Raw genomic sequence first — 16,667 nt, 5'->3', positions numbered from 1 at the left:
TTTCAATCAATACTAGGCTATTAGTTGTCAAGTTTTTGGGGACTTAAACATTGTACTTGCATTTTCAGCTGTGTGTGGGGGGGTCAGCGCCCCAACCCCTATGTCACTCAAGGGTCAAATGTAGTGCAACGAACATCTTAGTAATTAAAAGAAACAACACATAGGCAAGTGCTTGACATGAGCACGAAGAAGAAATAATGGTCATTCTTCACAAAAACCCAACATCTTTCTCAAAGGAAGGCTCTAGATAGATGTTGATCGGTTCATTCGGAAATATGAACCGGCTTGAAGTAAAATGACTGGAATTTCTAAACTTCTAACACCAAAACCGTCCAACTAAAGGATGAGCCAGCCAGAAGAAAGCCTGTTTGATTTAGAGATGCTTTTATCAACCCTCCGCCTAACTTTTCTAAAGTCCGACCTCTGGTCTCCACCACCATTTCACATTAAATCAAATGCGTTTCCCATAATGTCCAAGAAAAGATAACCAGAGAACACTAAACGCCTGAGACAGAAAACCTCTTTCAACCAGAGTACTTCTAAATAACACCAATATTACCACTTTAATTACCTGATTTCAGGAGATGAAGAGATTTCATTTGTGTCTGCCCTTTTATTTCTTGGAAATGATGGACTAGCTGGAGGCATCTCACCACTTAAGCGGTCTGGGAAAATTCGGTCTTTATTCAAATTGATTTCTGAATAGGGACAGTTGGCAGCACTAAAGTATTAAAAGAAAAAGAAAAAAGAACATTCCCATTAGAACACACTTCTAACTAAAATGACAGGCTATGGAATATAAAATCCCAATTATTTAATTGAATGTTGTATCTATTTGCACGTATCTATCGCACGCGTGTGATCAAACGCACCCTATGGAGTGTCTTCTCTCTAGGGCATAAGCTAAGGATCTTCCGACAGAAAATGTGTCTCTGCATTAGATGTTCAGGTGTAGTGTGATGAACCCTCTGGGCCTGAACAACCAGTGCTGAAGGGCCCCCTCTGTGCAGGGGCAGGGCCTGTGCGGATGCGTCGGAATAATCAGCCCGAGAGAGAGAAATGCGCAGGACATCAGAGGAGGCTTGGTGGGGGTGCTGGGCAGAGAGGGAGGCGGGGCGGATGGAGCAGATCTCCTTCCCGAAGTGGTCTTCCGGCCTCAGGGTCCCCACTGGCCGGAACAGCTGGGCCCGGCCCAGGTCAAACGCACCCCCACCTGCACTGAATCCCACTTCCGACACGAAAGAGCCCAGAGGCCAACTTGGATCACGACTCCTCTGGCTCTCTTCCCTCCGGTCGGTGTCCTCTAGACCCCTGGTTGACTTCTGGGTCCTATTCGGGTCCCATTCGGGGATCACCCCTGTTATCCAAGCAAAGGAAATCTAGGTCGCTACTCGTTAAAGCAACGTTGAGTCCGTATACTCCTCTGCCTCAGCCTCGGCTCTCCAGGCCGCGACAACGGTGGACCCCGCATCCCAGGCCTCCAGCACATAAAGAGCACCCCGCCCACCCGCCCACCTTGGCCCTGTGCTTTTAGGACGCTTCCTTCAATCGAAACGGCTGGGTCTTACAGAGACTGCACGATCTTTATTGTATCTCTGCACAACATGGAAGTCCGTGGCGTTTTGTCGGTGCGGATGTGAACGCATGCGACAGGGACCGACAAGAATAGACACTTCGGGAGCACTCGCTAAATATCGCGCTGGGTGCTTCCCAAGCAGTCACCCCTTAATCCGCAGGTTGCCTGTGGGCGCAGGATCCCTTGCGCCCCTCGCGGATCTTCCGTGGGCTGTTTGGTCATCAGCGTCCAGATTGGGTGGACGAGACCCAAGTGGACCCGGCCAAGGGGAGGCAAAGGCAGCGGAGGAGGGCGGCGCGGGTGGAGGGGGCAGGCCCGGGCCCCTGGACATGGTCCCCCGCGGCCTGCCCTCCATCCCCAGGTCCCGGGGCTGCAGACACAGCTGTGAGCGGCCTTCCCATTGCCGGCCTGCCCCCGCGCCCCGCGGTGACCCTGTCTAGACCCAGACGCATCATCCCGTGACCCCCCAACAAGGGAGGAATGGAGCCCCCATGCTCCTGGAGCCTCTGCCTCCCGCTGCCAGCCTCTTACCCGGCCTGCGCCCTCTCCCCATCGGGCCTCCACACAAGCTCACCTACCCACATCATGTGATGGCAAGACGCAGCCAAAGCTAACTTCTCTGGGGGGGCTGTTGACACCCCGGTAACGCCATAACCCACACGTCCCCGTGGCCTGTAAACCCTGGCTTTACGATCACTGGGGAGCCGCCCACATGCCTGCCCTGAGGGTTGTCACACGCGACAAAAGCCGTGTCCCGCCCTCAGCCGACCCATGGCCACTCGGGGCACCAGCAGCTCGCAGGCCTTGCAACAGGAGCGCCGCAGCTGGAAGCCCTGGGGCCTGAGGGCTGCGGGCACGACAGTCTGCCTGCTTGTGCCTAAGTTCAGGACAGAAACTTCTTGGGGGTTCCCCCCCCCAACCTTAGGTGGTGCAGGGAAGGCAGGGCCGCGGGTACAACACGGCAGATGGGCTGGAGGTGCTCCATGCTCTCGGCGCTGGAGGGGCCCGTGGGGAGGCTGCGGCCGGTGGCCAGCTCGCCTCGGGCCGGCACCCCCTCCTCCTCTGCACCCAGACACCCAGGGGGTGTGCTAGCGCCGCCAGGGCAGGTAACCAGCCAGCTCCCGACCCAGGCAGCCACCAAGACCAGGGGGCGGCAGGAAGGCACGGACTGCGAGCAACAGCACGTGGACAGACGGCTGGCGGCCCCGGGAGGCCCGACAGCCGCTCCAACGTGTTCTGCGGCTCCGTCCCCGCACAGCACAGCCGGGCACAGCCTGTGACAGTCCGTCCCGCGCCCTCATGGCGAGGACGGCAACAGCGGCGGGTCTGCGGCCTGAGCGTGTTCCACCACGTGGGCAGGGCCCCGGGCCGGCACGCGCTTCCTGGACAGCAGGAGCCCAAGGGGGAGCTCCGTGTACCCAGCCGGACCCGTCAGGGTGCCGCCTCCCCATCCCACAGCTGCACAGCTGCCCTAGGGGCCGCCTTCCTCATTCTCGGTTCTCGGGGCTCAGGTGATCTTAGGTGGCAGCAACCTCATAGCCTGGCAGTGTCCACACCCGGGTGGATGAGGGCAGCTCCCTGCCGTTCAGGCTCGGGGCTGCAGACATGGTGTGTGCGGGGGCACGGAGGTCACACGGCTGTCTCCACGGGGCCTCGCCACACTGGGCTGGCCCATCTCCTGGCAAAGCCCTGGCTCAACAACACAGCCATGGCTGTCGGGAGCCGTTGGGGGCCACCCAGCCCGGGGGGAGCCGCCTGGCCCACCAACACCCACCGCCAGCTCCCAAGGCCTTACGATTCTGAACAGATCCATTCAAACAAGTTGACACCTTCAGTCTGAGTGAGCCCCGAACATTCGCTCGCTGTCAGGACAAAACCCTGGGCAACACACACGAGCCCACAGCCCAAGTCCCCGAGGCAGTCTCAGCCAGGCCGCAGGGCCTCCCATCGGGTCCAGGAGTCTCAGGAGACACTGCTGTCCGTCCGGGCCTGGCCTCAACGCTGACGCTCGGGCACGTCCTCACCGGCTCCAGGCTGGCAGCCCTGTGGACCGCAGGGTAGGACAGTGCCAGCCCACAGCTCCAGGGGGACTGCAAGAGACCTCATAGGTGAGCCCTGAGCATGCCGCCACCCAGGAAGCCTTGGCATCTGCCTCCACTCCTCAGAAGGGCGCGGTGGCCACCGTGCGAAGGGGCAGCCGCGACGGTGAACAGTAGTGTGAAATGCTCTGGACAGGCTTCCTCTTTGGGGGCTCTCTGCTTCCCTCAGGGAAGGGTCTGCTGCTCCATCCCTGCCTTATGGACGTCTCCCTACCCCAGACTGGCCTCCCCAGGGGGAGGGACAGACCGTCACCCCCACCCCAGGCCCACAGCAGGCGCCCTGCAAGTGTGCTCGCCATGCAAACACGGATGGACGCTGAGCCCAGTCTGCGGGTGTCTGCCCAGATGTTTAGAACTTTCCGCGGATTTCACGATGACCTTCTAGAGGCTGCTGGAAATACTCTCCATTTTTTTTTCCCTCGTGTATTTTCTCCACGATCAAATCTCACATAGAAAACACTGACTTCCAAGGCACTAGCGATGCAGAACCCCTACTTCCACAGAAATCTACGTCTCCTTCAGTCTCCCCCTCTCTGTGGCCTTTCAGGGGCCCAAGTGGATGAATCAACAAAGGGAAACCCCAGGACACCACCCTGATCAACGCTCCCTTGCTGGAAAGGGGCCCCGAGCAATCTGGCTCCTGAACATCCCTGGAGATAAGAATAACATCACATTCAACTCACTCACTGATTATTTACATTTCAACATCTGAAAACATCGCAGCCTCAAATTTCATCGCTGAGACACATGTTCTATTTCTAACACCTCTTACATCAAATCCAACCATTATAATTTTTCAGAGAAGCTAACAACAACTGCTAGTCAAAACATAGCCCTTGGCTTACGTGGGCATAAAATTGATTCCTCTTCCTAAAAGAGCAACATCCCTTGTTATCTAAGCCAAGAATGCGTGTTTTGATTTATGCAGTTTCTCAGTAAATTAATCCAAAGAGAATTCTCTCATTACGTTTTCCTAAACACAGCGTTCCCGGTGAGGACAAAAGCGCCAGCGAAGGGAACCTTTCAAAGGGCATCCGTGATGCTGCGGCTACTGCAGCGTCTCCAGGAGATGGGAAGCAGGCTGCGCCTGTTGGGGACTAGTGTCCTGCCAGCCGGACGGCGCAGCGAGGGAAGCCCGGGAAAGGCAGGCGCAAGGGCTGAGGAGCGGGGGTGTCAGGAGCTGACCCGGCTGCCCGCGGCCCTGCCCGAGGCTCTGCCAGCCAGCAACCGTGCCCCCCCGCGCTGGCACACACTGCTGGTTAAAGCCCCCTCCCACCCCCCACCCCCCGGCTTCCTCATGTACGCGGGTCCTTAGGCCATAAGGTCTACCTCTCCCTCCCTCATTCCAAAAAAAAAAAAAAGAGTGATTCTCTACTGGTTCCAATTACCTGCCAGTCCACCACGGCTGTCCATGAAATCTCCCATGACTCCCCACAATAGCCCCCCCACTTTTTTTTTAGTCCCCCTTCTTTTAGCCAATACAGGGCTGCATCACTGAAGACATGCTCCCAAGATAATCACTGACACTCTGTGACGTGGGGACCCTCGGAGGAACGCGGCCCAATTGGGAAAGGGTGGTCCTGCCGAGTGAGCAGTGCCACCAGGCCGGGCAGGACTGTTCCCAAAGACCCTGCTGCGCCCGGCGGACCTCTCCGCTCAGGTCTAACGCACTCCTAGGGACACGGCGGCCGTTGCTGTAGGCGGGTTCCCTTCCCCGGAGGCCGAAACAAACCCTCACCTGCAGCCCAACAACACGGTATCAGTATTCGTGCTTTTTTAAAAACTTCTTTATTCTTTTCCTTCATAATCTGAGCAAACTGCCTCAAGCCCAGTGAACATGTTAGGGCTGGTCCAGGAGGAAGGATGCCTGGCAAGGGTGCGGAATTAGCTACTGTTTTGGATCTTGTACCTTAACCAAGTCATGTACAGCTTTGTGTTTCCACTGGTCCCCAAGTTCCGTGAAGGCTGGGTCTGCGACTAACTCTCAGAGCGGAGCCTTGAGAGGCAGAGAGGGGACGGGTCACCAGCACAGATCCGTGAGCTACCCTGGGTGCCATTCCCAGTTCCCCCACACCAGGGGGAACCAGGAAACCTCCCCAGGGCCACAGTGGCTGCATCAAGAATCAGAAGAAAACAGTACTATAATAGGGTAGTTCTGGAGGTCGTCTAAATACATAAAACAGAGCGATACCATGTACAGAGTAAATGTATGCTCAATAAATGCTGCTTACTGGGAAAAAAACCTCCTCAAAAATATTTATTGAATGAAATAATTTATTAATATATAATAGAATTTAGCAGGCCACTGAGTCATTTCTGGCATTTAGACTTACATAAGGTCTGAGAAATAACCTAGCTGCCTTCACTCAGCAACACTGAGCAACTTTTAAGATACATGAGTAATTTAAACGGAGTTAAAAATACTATAACTTTGGGTTTGCAGTTATACAAACAATGAAAAGGATTTTTCTTTCATTCTTTTTTTTAAGCAGGCTCCACACAAAGCAGGCAGACACCCAATGTAAATGTCTAAGGGTAAAGCAAAACTCCATCTGACTGCATTTATACATTCATTTGTTTTTTTTATTCATTTAGTTATTCATCAAACATTTATTGGACACCCTATATCTACCAGATATCCTTCTATTTCATGGGTATAGAGTGATAAAATGAACTAAAAAAAAAAAAAAGTCCTTGTCCTTATGGAGCTTATAGCCTAATGGAAGGGCTTGAACTCATGACCCTGAGATTGAGAGTTGCATGCTCTACCGACTGAGCAAACAAGGCACTCCTGAAAAGGATTTTTTAAATGGCTATCTGTAAATAGTATCACCACCCTGTGTTTAGACTATTTACTCTGGAACAGAATGAATCCCATAAAAATCTCAGAAGGAGTGTTGCAAAAGGAAGATAAGCAGTATTACAGGTTGCAGAGATGAAAGAAAGAAAGAAGAAAAAAAGAAAAGAAAAAAAAAGAAAGAAAAAGAAAGAAAGAAAGAAAGAAAGAAAGAAAGAAAGAAAGAAGAAAAGGAAAAGAAAGAGAAAGAAACAAAGGTTAATTATCCAATTTTACAGTTCCTATAACTCTTAGAACGGGTAGTGCAGTCTTTAGATTTTTCAAAAGACCTAGATTCACAACATGTGCAAACGAGATATACAACGGCTCCTTTTCTTTAGTGGGGAATCCAATTAACACACAGTTAGAACACTTACATTGGCAAATGATTATTTTAATACATCCATGAGCAGGTGATACTTTTGGTTCCTTAAAAAGATCTCAGTTAAATTATACGGATTTCAAAAAAAAAAAAAAAAATCATGGTGATTTCTAGGTATTTCAGTATTATTTTTAAATGCTTACAAAGACCCCCAAATTGCCTAAACAATACATCAAATTTCAAATGTACAGATTTGGTTTCTTTTTTAAGTTAGAGGTAAAAGAAAAAAAGAAAAATACTGAAAAACACTGTTTCGCATCAATGCATTCCCAAGTTTGACTATTTATATTTATGCCTCTTGTGCTCTTCGCGGTAATCTACGATAATCTCACTTCTCATTATTCAAATTGCCGAGTCCCCCAATCAAATCTCATTCTACAAAACAAAGACCTTCCACAGGGCCTGCCCTCTTCTCATCATTAACGGTCAACCCAAGGTGGCTCTCTCGGGAGCTAAGTACCTGCAGAGCTCGTCAGGCTGTCAAGGAAAGGCAAATGGCTGGAGTACATCTACCTTGGAGTGTGAATGCATTTTCTCCCAGGAAGACTTAGCGACGGACATGCTCTTCGTTTCCACAGGATCACCATGGTAACCACATTTTGCATGGATCAAAATATAAAATTAGCTCCCACCCATGTATATACATGGAAATGCTCATCTTACACATATGTGGGACGGGCACCCGGTCTCTGGCCACGCGAGAAATTCCCACGTGAGCGGCAGCACCACATACCTGTGAGGGCCCAGGTGCCTCACTCTCTTAAAATGGCCAATCCCTTTACATCCTGGGGTTGAGCATCCACCATGTTCTGAAGCTTCCATTAATTCTAAGGGGCCTATGAGAAAGCAAGGGGGGGATAAAGAGAGAAAGAAGGGGCACCAAGTTAACAAGAAGGCTGTAAGAAACTAATATCTTAAAAGCCTTTATTCTTAAAGGTTTTTCTCTATGCTTTTGTTCACGATTTATCTTCCTTCCGTAGTGAAATGCTAGACTTTGATCTCCCCCTCTTTCAATGTCACAAATTCCAGAAACACCTAAACGTATACCGATGAGGAGACTCTAAATAATTTCCATCACGGAAATAAGATAATTAGTAAAGGAATACTCGTGTACTGTGACACTACCAAACAGAACCCTCTACCCCCTCCGCATTTCACAGATGCCCTCATCCCGACCACTTATGTTCACGTGTAACGCGCCAGACCTTGTTCTAAGCGTTCCCATACACGGGTAGGCGTGCATGTATACGGGTGTCAGGTTTTGGTTCTGTCTCATTTTGTTGCCTACAAGGGACAGCACGGCACAGATGTGCACTATTCTGAAACATTTTTCCTTTGGTCTTTTTTTTTTTTTTTTTAAGATTTTATTTATTTATTCATGAGAGACACAGAGAGAGAGAGAGAGAGAGAGAGAGAGAGAGAGAGAGGTAGAGACACAGGCAAGAGGGAGAAGCAGGCTCCATGCAGGGAGCCCGACGTGGGACTCGATCCGGGGTCTCCAGGATGATGCCCTGGGCCGAAGGCAGGCACCAAACCGCTGAGCCACCCAGGGATCCCCATCCTTTGGTCTTTAAGTCTTGTAAATCTTTCCATCTCAATGGTAAGATTCCTGATGGCTGTTGCATAGTGTCTGCATTATGAATGCACCAGAATTTAACCCATCTTTGTCTCCAAGTTCGTTATTTTGCATATAAAGTAACAGACAGCACGCAGGTGAGTTTCTGTACTTTTGTGTAGCTTGTGGATGGCGTCCAGAAGTGAAGCCACTGGATGGGGGACTGCAGGGTGAACTTTTTAATACTCTGCAATAATCTATTGTATCTCCTGCGTATCTTTTGCTACCATGTCTATGCTTTCCTTCAAAGTTAAAACCATAGTATGGGATCCCTGGATGGCTCAGCGGTTTAACGCTGGCCTTTAGCCCAGAGTGCATTCCTGGAGTCCCGGGATCGAGTCCCACGTCAGACTCCCGGCATAGAGCCTGCTTCTCCTTCTGCCTGTGTCTCTGCCTCTCTCTCTCTCTCTCTGTATGTCTATAATGAATAAATAAATAAAATATTTTAAAAATAAAAATAAAATAAATAAAACCATAGTATGTCAAGTTCTCAGTGCCTATTTTTTTTTTAAGTGGAATTTAAAAGAAATTTTTACTGAGGTTATTGTAAATCACACACAGTTTGAAGTGATGATTCAGAGGGAGAGCCTCTGTATACTTTGCCCACTTTCTCCCAATGGTAACATTTTGTAAAACTGTAGTAGAAAATCACTGCTGATACACTGAATTTTGAGAGTCTGACAACCTGTCTTCCCAAAATTCAGTATCAATTTTAAAAGGTGAGGAGTACTTCTAAATAAAAGTAAAAAAAAAAAAAAAAAAAAAAAAGTATATAAACTTTGCTTTTTCAAACATCGTATTTTTTCTTTCGGATTTCTGTGACTGCCATATAGTTAAAAATGTAGGAAGAGGAAAAGGATGACACAGAGAAGAAACGTACAGTGAGAAAGAAGTAGAAAGAAAAGGGTAGGAGAAAAAAGTCAAGCGCCCTACACAAGAACATGAAAACATTTATTTAAGTTATCCTTGTGTCTCTTACTCAAAGGAGGCTGAAGAGGATGCCCGGTTTTTGAACACCAGCCCACGGGGTGAATATCAGGGCAATCTGCATCTACCCAGTAATCGTAGCAACTATTCCAGCCATCAAAGTGAACCTGGATAATAAAAAGAAAATCAGAGTACAATTGAGATCACAAGTATTCCCACAATAAAAGTTCTACCATTTTCATTCTCTTCTAAATTATATAGATTTAATACCAAATAAATCTTTTCAATTATTTAAATTACTTCATTTACACTATGAGAAAAAAAAAAGGCACTTTTGACCTATCTTCAAATGACCTGTTCATCAATAAGTGTCTGGCCAGAGGCATTATCCCAGCAGTACGTCTACAGATATATTACGTACACCTTCCGACACTAGAACAACGGGAGTACGCAGCATCTTCAAATGAGCAACACCAAACCGCTAGTAAATATTACTAAAATAATGAATAAATCAGGGCAGGGAGGGAGGGGAGAGTGGAGAGGCAGAAAGGCCTTTCATGTAAATGTCAATTCTCTCAGAATTATGCTAAAAAGGATTTTTAAACAAATTCAGTGTCCTATTAGAAATACACTCAGTTTACAAAATCTCTCTCCATCAAATGCATATCCAAGTATGATTTTTTTTTCTCCTAAATAATCACAGCACCTCTCAAGGAGGTTTTACAGGGTGGTCAACGCCATCGTTTGTGGCCACCACATGAAAGAGCAACTGGTCCTTCAGGCAGGGTCACTAGGGACCAGCTCTGTATCTTTTAAGTATTACATATATTTTATCTTTAGGATAAAAGGATATGCCGAAAGCCTATATATATTTTGCTTTTACATTGTTTCCCAGCTAGATTTCCTTCTTAAGTCTGTGGATCCCTAACAAGACAACAGATGCCAACTGGATTTTAAAAAATCCAAGCATTAAAAGTTGAACAATAAAATTTCTAGAACAATGCATGAGTGAATGTATTTGTAATCTTACAACAAGATAATTTTTGTAAGCAAGACACCAAAGTCAAAAGCCATTAAGGGCAAGACTCCTCAATTGGACTACATGAACATTTAAAACTTGGGAGTGGCAAATATTCTGTAATGAGTGGCAAATACCACAAAAAAGATGGAAGGCCCACGAGAAACCTGAAAAACACATTCATTACATATTCAACAGTGTACTCTGCTCCTTCATTTAGACAGATATCATATACCAACAAGAAAAGCCCAAAAGAAAGATGAAAAATAGATATCAACTGCTGATAAATAAGAAACTAAATACAAATGGTTAGTAAACATATAAAAAGGTAATAGATTTCACTTATAACTAAAAAACTACAAATTAAAACCACAAGATGCAATTCTTTTTTTTTTTTTTTTCAGCCTGTCAAAAATGTGCCATTTTGGTGACTCCTAGAGCTGGTGAGAATGAGAATAAAAAGCTTTCTCATGAAAAAGAAAAAAAAAAAAAAGCTTTCTCATGGACAGCTGACGGGAGTATTAATTGACCGATATTTCTGGAGAGTTATCTGCAAGAACAGTCACTTAAAATACATCACCTTTGACTTGATAATCTCAGTAACTCAACTCATTGTCTGCAGTAGAAAACCAGGTGGGGATCCACCGTTAGGAGGCTGGCTAACCGAATCACGGTACATCTAGGGGACCGGACGGTACAGAGCTGTCAAAGTACACATATACGGGTTCAAAAGAATGTCCTTCTTCTTGAATCCCACAATATTACATAGTACAATGAATTAAATAGCACAATGAATCCACTTTCTCAAGCTCAGAAGTCAGTTAATCCTAGAATCAGAGCCCACAGAATTCCCCACCTGGAAGAAATCACCGGCATCACCTTAAAGAAGAGAAGGGACCATGCAGCTAGTCAGGACGAGGAACCGAGCCTGAATTCAAGGATCCAAATAAAATTGTTCCTCATTCGCATACTTTGAATATAAAAGTTGCACCTACAGAAAATTACTGAGCTCAAAATAACCCTTCGCTTTCCTGGGATCAAAAACAATGTTCACCTAACAGTGAGGTGACATTCACGATAATTTTCTAAAACGATCAGTTTAGGCTGTCCATGCCAACCAGTAAACGAACAGACAGAACTAAGAGTGTTAAAATAAGTTTAAAATGTCCTAATTCTCAACTAGCAAAGTGCTTACCCTTATTTTACTAGAAACATGAAACTTTCCTGTTTTCTGACCTTGCTATTCCTAAATTCCATTACTTTTATGCTGAAATTAATGTTCATATCATTCATGTTTCATTCGTTGTAGATGAATCACTAAATTTTTAAAAAAAGATTTTATTTATTCATGAGGGACACAGAGAAAGAGGCAGAAACACAGGCAGAGGGAGAAGCAGGCTCCCTGCAGGGAGCCCGACGTGGGACTCGATCCCAGGACCCCGGGGTCACGACCTGAGTCGAAGGCAGATGCTCCTCCACTGAGCCACCCAGGCGTCCCGTATCACTCAATTTTTAAAAATCTAGGTATCTTCTTAGAGCAAATGTCCTCAATCCTAACAAATAAATGGATGTCTACTCTGGATACACACCAGAACTTTCTTTGTGATGACAAAGAGAAAGAAAAAAAAAAAAAAAAAAAAGAAAGGCTGAGCCTACCTAGGAGGTTGCTAATCCATGGGTTTGGTTCTGTGCACACACCTGCTGTTTGCTCAACTGCTAAGTCACTGTACTGTGCACTCGGAATTGAGACCCGTGGACGTTGACTCGTACGTTACTGCACACCACACGGACTCTGAAAATCTCAATTATCATCATAAATAAAAGGGCTCTTTCTAAAGTTTCCTCCCATATGACTTTAAGGATGTTTATGGCAGACCTAGCAGCTAGCGTGTCTGCGGACACCACAAGCTTCCGGTGTTCGCGGAAAGTGACCCCTCAGTTGGCAGCGGGAAGTTATCTATCTGGGACGAATATACCTCAGATATTACAGACAAATCTAATAGCTCCTATAAACTAGGTGGGCAGACAAATTGGAGGATGTTAGTAGTTCGAGGTTCAATTTCAGAGATAAAATTTAGTTTAGATATTATGAACGGGGGATCCCTGGGTGGCTCAGCGGTTTGGCGCCTGCCTTCGGACCAGGGCGTGATCCTGGAGACCCGGGATCGAGTCCCGCATCAGGCTCCCTGCGTGGAGCCTGCTTCTCCCTCTGCCTGTGTCTCTGCCACTCTCTCTCTGTGTCTCTCATGAATGAATAAATAAAAATCTTTAAAAAAAAAAAAAAGATATTATGAATGGAGGTAACAATAAAATCCTGTCTGCTGAGTGCCAAATACACATAAGAGTGCATCTGAATTCATGTAAAAATTAATAATGCAAAAATTAATACTAACCCTAATCAAAATCTCACTCTAGAAGTCCAGAAGTCCAGATAACATAACTTATTAAAGTCTGTATAGTTGTAGTTCATCTTTCATGACTTTCACTACTTCAGTTGCTGGAGTATTAAAAGGTCTTAAACAAAAAAATCAGGCACTTTAGTAATGTTAAGTGATAGATTTCCTCTTGCTGGGGTCTATTTTGAAAAGAAATCAAAAGTCTGACAAACAACAAGAAAAGAAGACACATAAACATACAACATGAAGTATTTAAGACTTTTATAAACTGAAGAGACCTATAAAATATTTGTAATACAAATGTTCCACTATAAATACACTTATATATGAAGACAACTCAGCAATAATGTTGATTTTAATAAAAATTCTCAAGAACATAAGATGAGGGGCTCCTGGGTGGCTCGGCAAAGGACTCCTGATTTTCGCTCAGGTCATGACCTCAGGGTCGTGGGACAGAGTCCTGGCCGGGCTCCGCGCTGGGTGACGGGCCTGCTTAAGGTTCTCTCTCACCTTCTCCTTCTTCCTCCCACCCCCACTCTCACTCTCTCTAAAAGATAGAGGGGAAGAAGAAGAAGAAGAAGAAGAAGAAGAAGGAGAAGGAGAATGAAGGATCATAGGTCGAAGTAGACGGATACTAACACTGAAGCAATCCAGGCATCCAACGGCACCTGCACTTACATGTACCTTCCCTTCAAGTCCCTTCCCTCCACTCCCTCCTTCCTTCCTACCTTCTTCCTTCCCCTTCCCTCCTTACTTTCCTTCCTGTCCTTCCTTCCTTCCTCCCCCTCCCTCCCTCCTCCCTCCCTCCCTCCCTCCCGCCCTCCCTCCCTCCCGCCTCCTGCCCTCCCCCTCCCGTCCCCTCCCCCTTCCCTCCTCCCTTCCTCCCTCTCCTTCCCCCTCCCTCCCCTCCTCCCCTCTCCGCACTCCCCTCCCGCCTCCTCCCTCCCTCCCTCCCGCCCTCCTGCCCGCCCGCCCGCCCGTCCTCACGCCGCCCCCTCCCTCCCTCCACGCCCCTCCCGCCCCTCCCTTCCGCTCCCCGTCTCGTCCTGGAAGAGTTAACTCACACATATTTAAAATTATAGTTTAGGAAACTGGCTGCATTTTCATCCAGAAGCATTATTTGGAAACTATGAAGCCTTCGTACATGTTATTGACAACTAATCAAGAATAAGACAGGTAATATTTTAGAAACGAGCCTATTTCTTAAAAAGAAAAAGGCCTGCCGTGTGAAAGGCAACTCCATAAAGCACATTTCGGGCCCAGGTGCTTATCTCCACTCTCTTCTGAAATCAAGGTTAAATCTGCAAAGGTATGAAGCCAGGAGGACACGGAAGGAGACGGAAGGTGGCTGACGCGCGAGAAGCGTGAGCCCAGAGAACGTGGGCCGGGGCAGGGGTGACCTGCAGTACAGAGTGGGGGGGGGGCATGGCCCGGTGCCCCATAAGGCAGGACGGGACATGTGGTGCACTGCATGGAAGCCACGGAGGGCCTGTCCGGGGGCAGCCGGCAGGACTGGGGGGCCCATGGGGAGCCACCTGGAGCCCACTCAGAGCCCACACGGAGCCTATGGGGAGCCCACTTGGAGTACAGGGGGAGCCCATCCTGAGTGCACAGGGAGCCCACCCGGAGTGCATGGGGAGCCCACGCGGAGCCCACCCGGAGTGCATGGGGAGCCCACGCGGAGCCCACCCGGAGTACACATAGAACCCACCTGGAGTACATGTAGAACCCACCTGGAGTACACGGGGAGCCCACCTGGAGCCCACAGGAGCCCACACGGAGCCCACAGGGAGCCCACAGGGAGCCCACAAAGAGCCCATGCGGAGCCCACCCGGAGCTCAGGCGGAGCCCATGAGAGCCACACAAGCCCATGGGGAGCCCACCCAGAATGCACGGGGAGCCCACCCAGAGTCCACGGGGAGCCCACGCGGAGCCCACGGGGAGCCCACGCAGAGCCCACTGAGAGTACACAGGGAGCCCACGGGGAGCCCATGCAGAGCCCACCTGGAGCCCATGGGGAGCCCACCCAGAACACACGGGGAGCCCACCCGGAGTCCACGGGGAGTCCACGGGGAGCCCACGTGGAGCCCACATGGAGCCCATGGGGAGCTCACGCGGAGTACAGGGGGAGCCCATCCTGAGTGCACAGGGAGCCCACCCGGAGTGCATGGGGAGCCCACACGTACCCATGCGGAGCCCACAAGGAGCTCACAGGGAGCCCACGCGCGCCCATGCGGGGTCCACCTGGAGCCAACAGGGAGCCCACCCAGAACACATGGGGAGCCCACCCGGAGTCCACCCGGAGTCCATGGGGAGCCAACGTGGAATACAGGGGGAGCCCACCCGGAGTCCATGGGGAGCCCACACGGAGTACAGGGGAAGCCTACCCGGAGCCCACCCGGAGCGCACAGGGAGCCCACGGGAGCCCACGGGAGCCCACGGGAGCCCAAGCAGAGTGCACCCGGAGTCGGAGGCCGCCCTCCAGCGAGCCCACCCACGCAGGGCCTAGAGCCAACGGGCAGGGCGGGCCGCCGGCAGGCAGGGAGCCCAGGCCGTGCGGTCCTCCGGCGACACTGGCGACCCCGCGGGCTCGGGCCGGGGGGCCCCCGCCTCCCGCCACGGGCGGGCCACCGTGGGCCCAGCTCGAGCCCGTGGGCACCGCTCCTGGGGAGCAGCCGGCCGGCCCGCGTGGGAAGACGGCCAGGGAAGCCGCCGCGGGCACGGGAATCAGGTCATCGGGGCTTCTGGGGGAGACAGAGAAGCCGGGGGAAGCGGGGAGAAGGGCGCCAAGTGAGGACGGCCTAGTCCCAAACCTCAAAACGCAGAGCTGTCATTAAAATGCAACATAGCTTTTGGCAAACAGAGTCCATCTCTCTAAGCGAGTAAAAAGTAAAAAAAAAAAAAAAAAAATTCAGAGGAGCATGAGAGAAAGTTTAAGAAAGTCAAGGGCTCAGCTCAAGGGGCGGATGCCAGGCGGGGGAGAGCGCGACAGCCGCGTCCCCACCGACCCTCAGGCAGCGCTTCCAGCCCGAGGGAGCCGCGGTCAAGCCTGAGCCTCCACGGTGAGCGGAAAGCGACGCCAGCCCTCATCACAGAGCACGTGGCCGCGGCTGGGGACACGGTCTCCGGAGAGGAAGGGCTCGGCCCCTGAGCAGGGGCGTCCGGGCAACGGCGCTGAGACAACGGTGGGGGCGCACGGGACATGGCTCCCCAGTGCCCTCGCCACACCCGGCAGAGGCCGCGCCGCACATGCGAGGAGTCGAAGATGGGGTTCATACAGCCCAGCTTTTTTTTTCCCCAACATTTGTTCATGAGCAAACACACAGAGAGGGACAGAGGCCCAGGCCGAGGGAGAAGCAGGCCCCCGCGGGGAGCCCGACGGGACTCGATCTCGGGACCCCGGGGTCACGGCCTGGGCCCAAGGCAGACGCCCAGCCGCTGGGCCCCCCAGGCGCCTCTACACACCCTCTCTTAGAGAGTCACAGAAAGGTGTGTTTGAACAAGGTAAGAGAATACGTTAAGAAAAACAAGTACGTGAGTCAAAAAAATGAAATACGACATAGTCTGTCAGCAAAAGAGCAGTTTCAGAATGCAAGGTCGGGACGAGGCCCCGAGTAGAAGCGCCCAGATTACCGGGGCCAGGTGCTAGGTGGTAGGAAGAACAGGTCAAGGGGACAAAAAGGCTTAAAAAATACACTTGGGCCTTTAACAGAAAGAAACGTCAGACTCCTCGGAGCGCTTGTGAACGAACGTTACGATGAGCGCAGAAAATTAAAAAAAAAAAAAAATCAAGACACAAGAAATTACCGACTCCAGGA

The 16,667-nt window shown here is 49.9% G+C and overlaps 1 protein-coding gene across 7 annotated transcripts in view; it reads right to left on the bottom strand.

The window, feature by feature from the left end:
• Positions 1–16,667, bottom strand: part of L3MBTL3 (L3MBTL histone methyl-lysine binding protein 3) — a 120,953-nt gene that overhangs the window by 28,596 nt on the left and 75,690 nt on the right. For all 7 annotated transcript variants that reach the window (XM_038526761.1, XM_038526767.1, XM_038526763.1 and 4 more), the window contains 3 exons: positions 9,488–9,602; positions 7,627–7,729; positions 572–721 (listed from right to left, as the gene is read on the bottom strand). In XM_038526761.1, the coding sequence (XP_038382689.1) occupies positions 572–721; positions 7,627–7,729; positions 9,488–9,602 (368 nt within the window). The remainder of the gene's footprint in view (positions 1–571; positions 722–7,626; positions 7,730–9,487; positions 9,603–16,667) is intronic.

The sequence above is a fragment of the Canis lupus genome, chromosome 1, assembly GCF_011100685.1.
Source record: "Canis lupus familiaris isolate Mischka breed German Shepherd chromosome 1, alternate assembly UU_Cfam_GSD_1.0, whole genome shotgun sequence".
NCBI lineage: Eukaryota > Metazoa > Chordata > Mammalia > Carnivora > Canidae > Canis > Canis lupus.
Note: the sequence above shows the minus strand (reverse complement) of the source record. Positions and strands in the feature narration are given on the sequence as shown.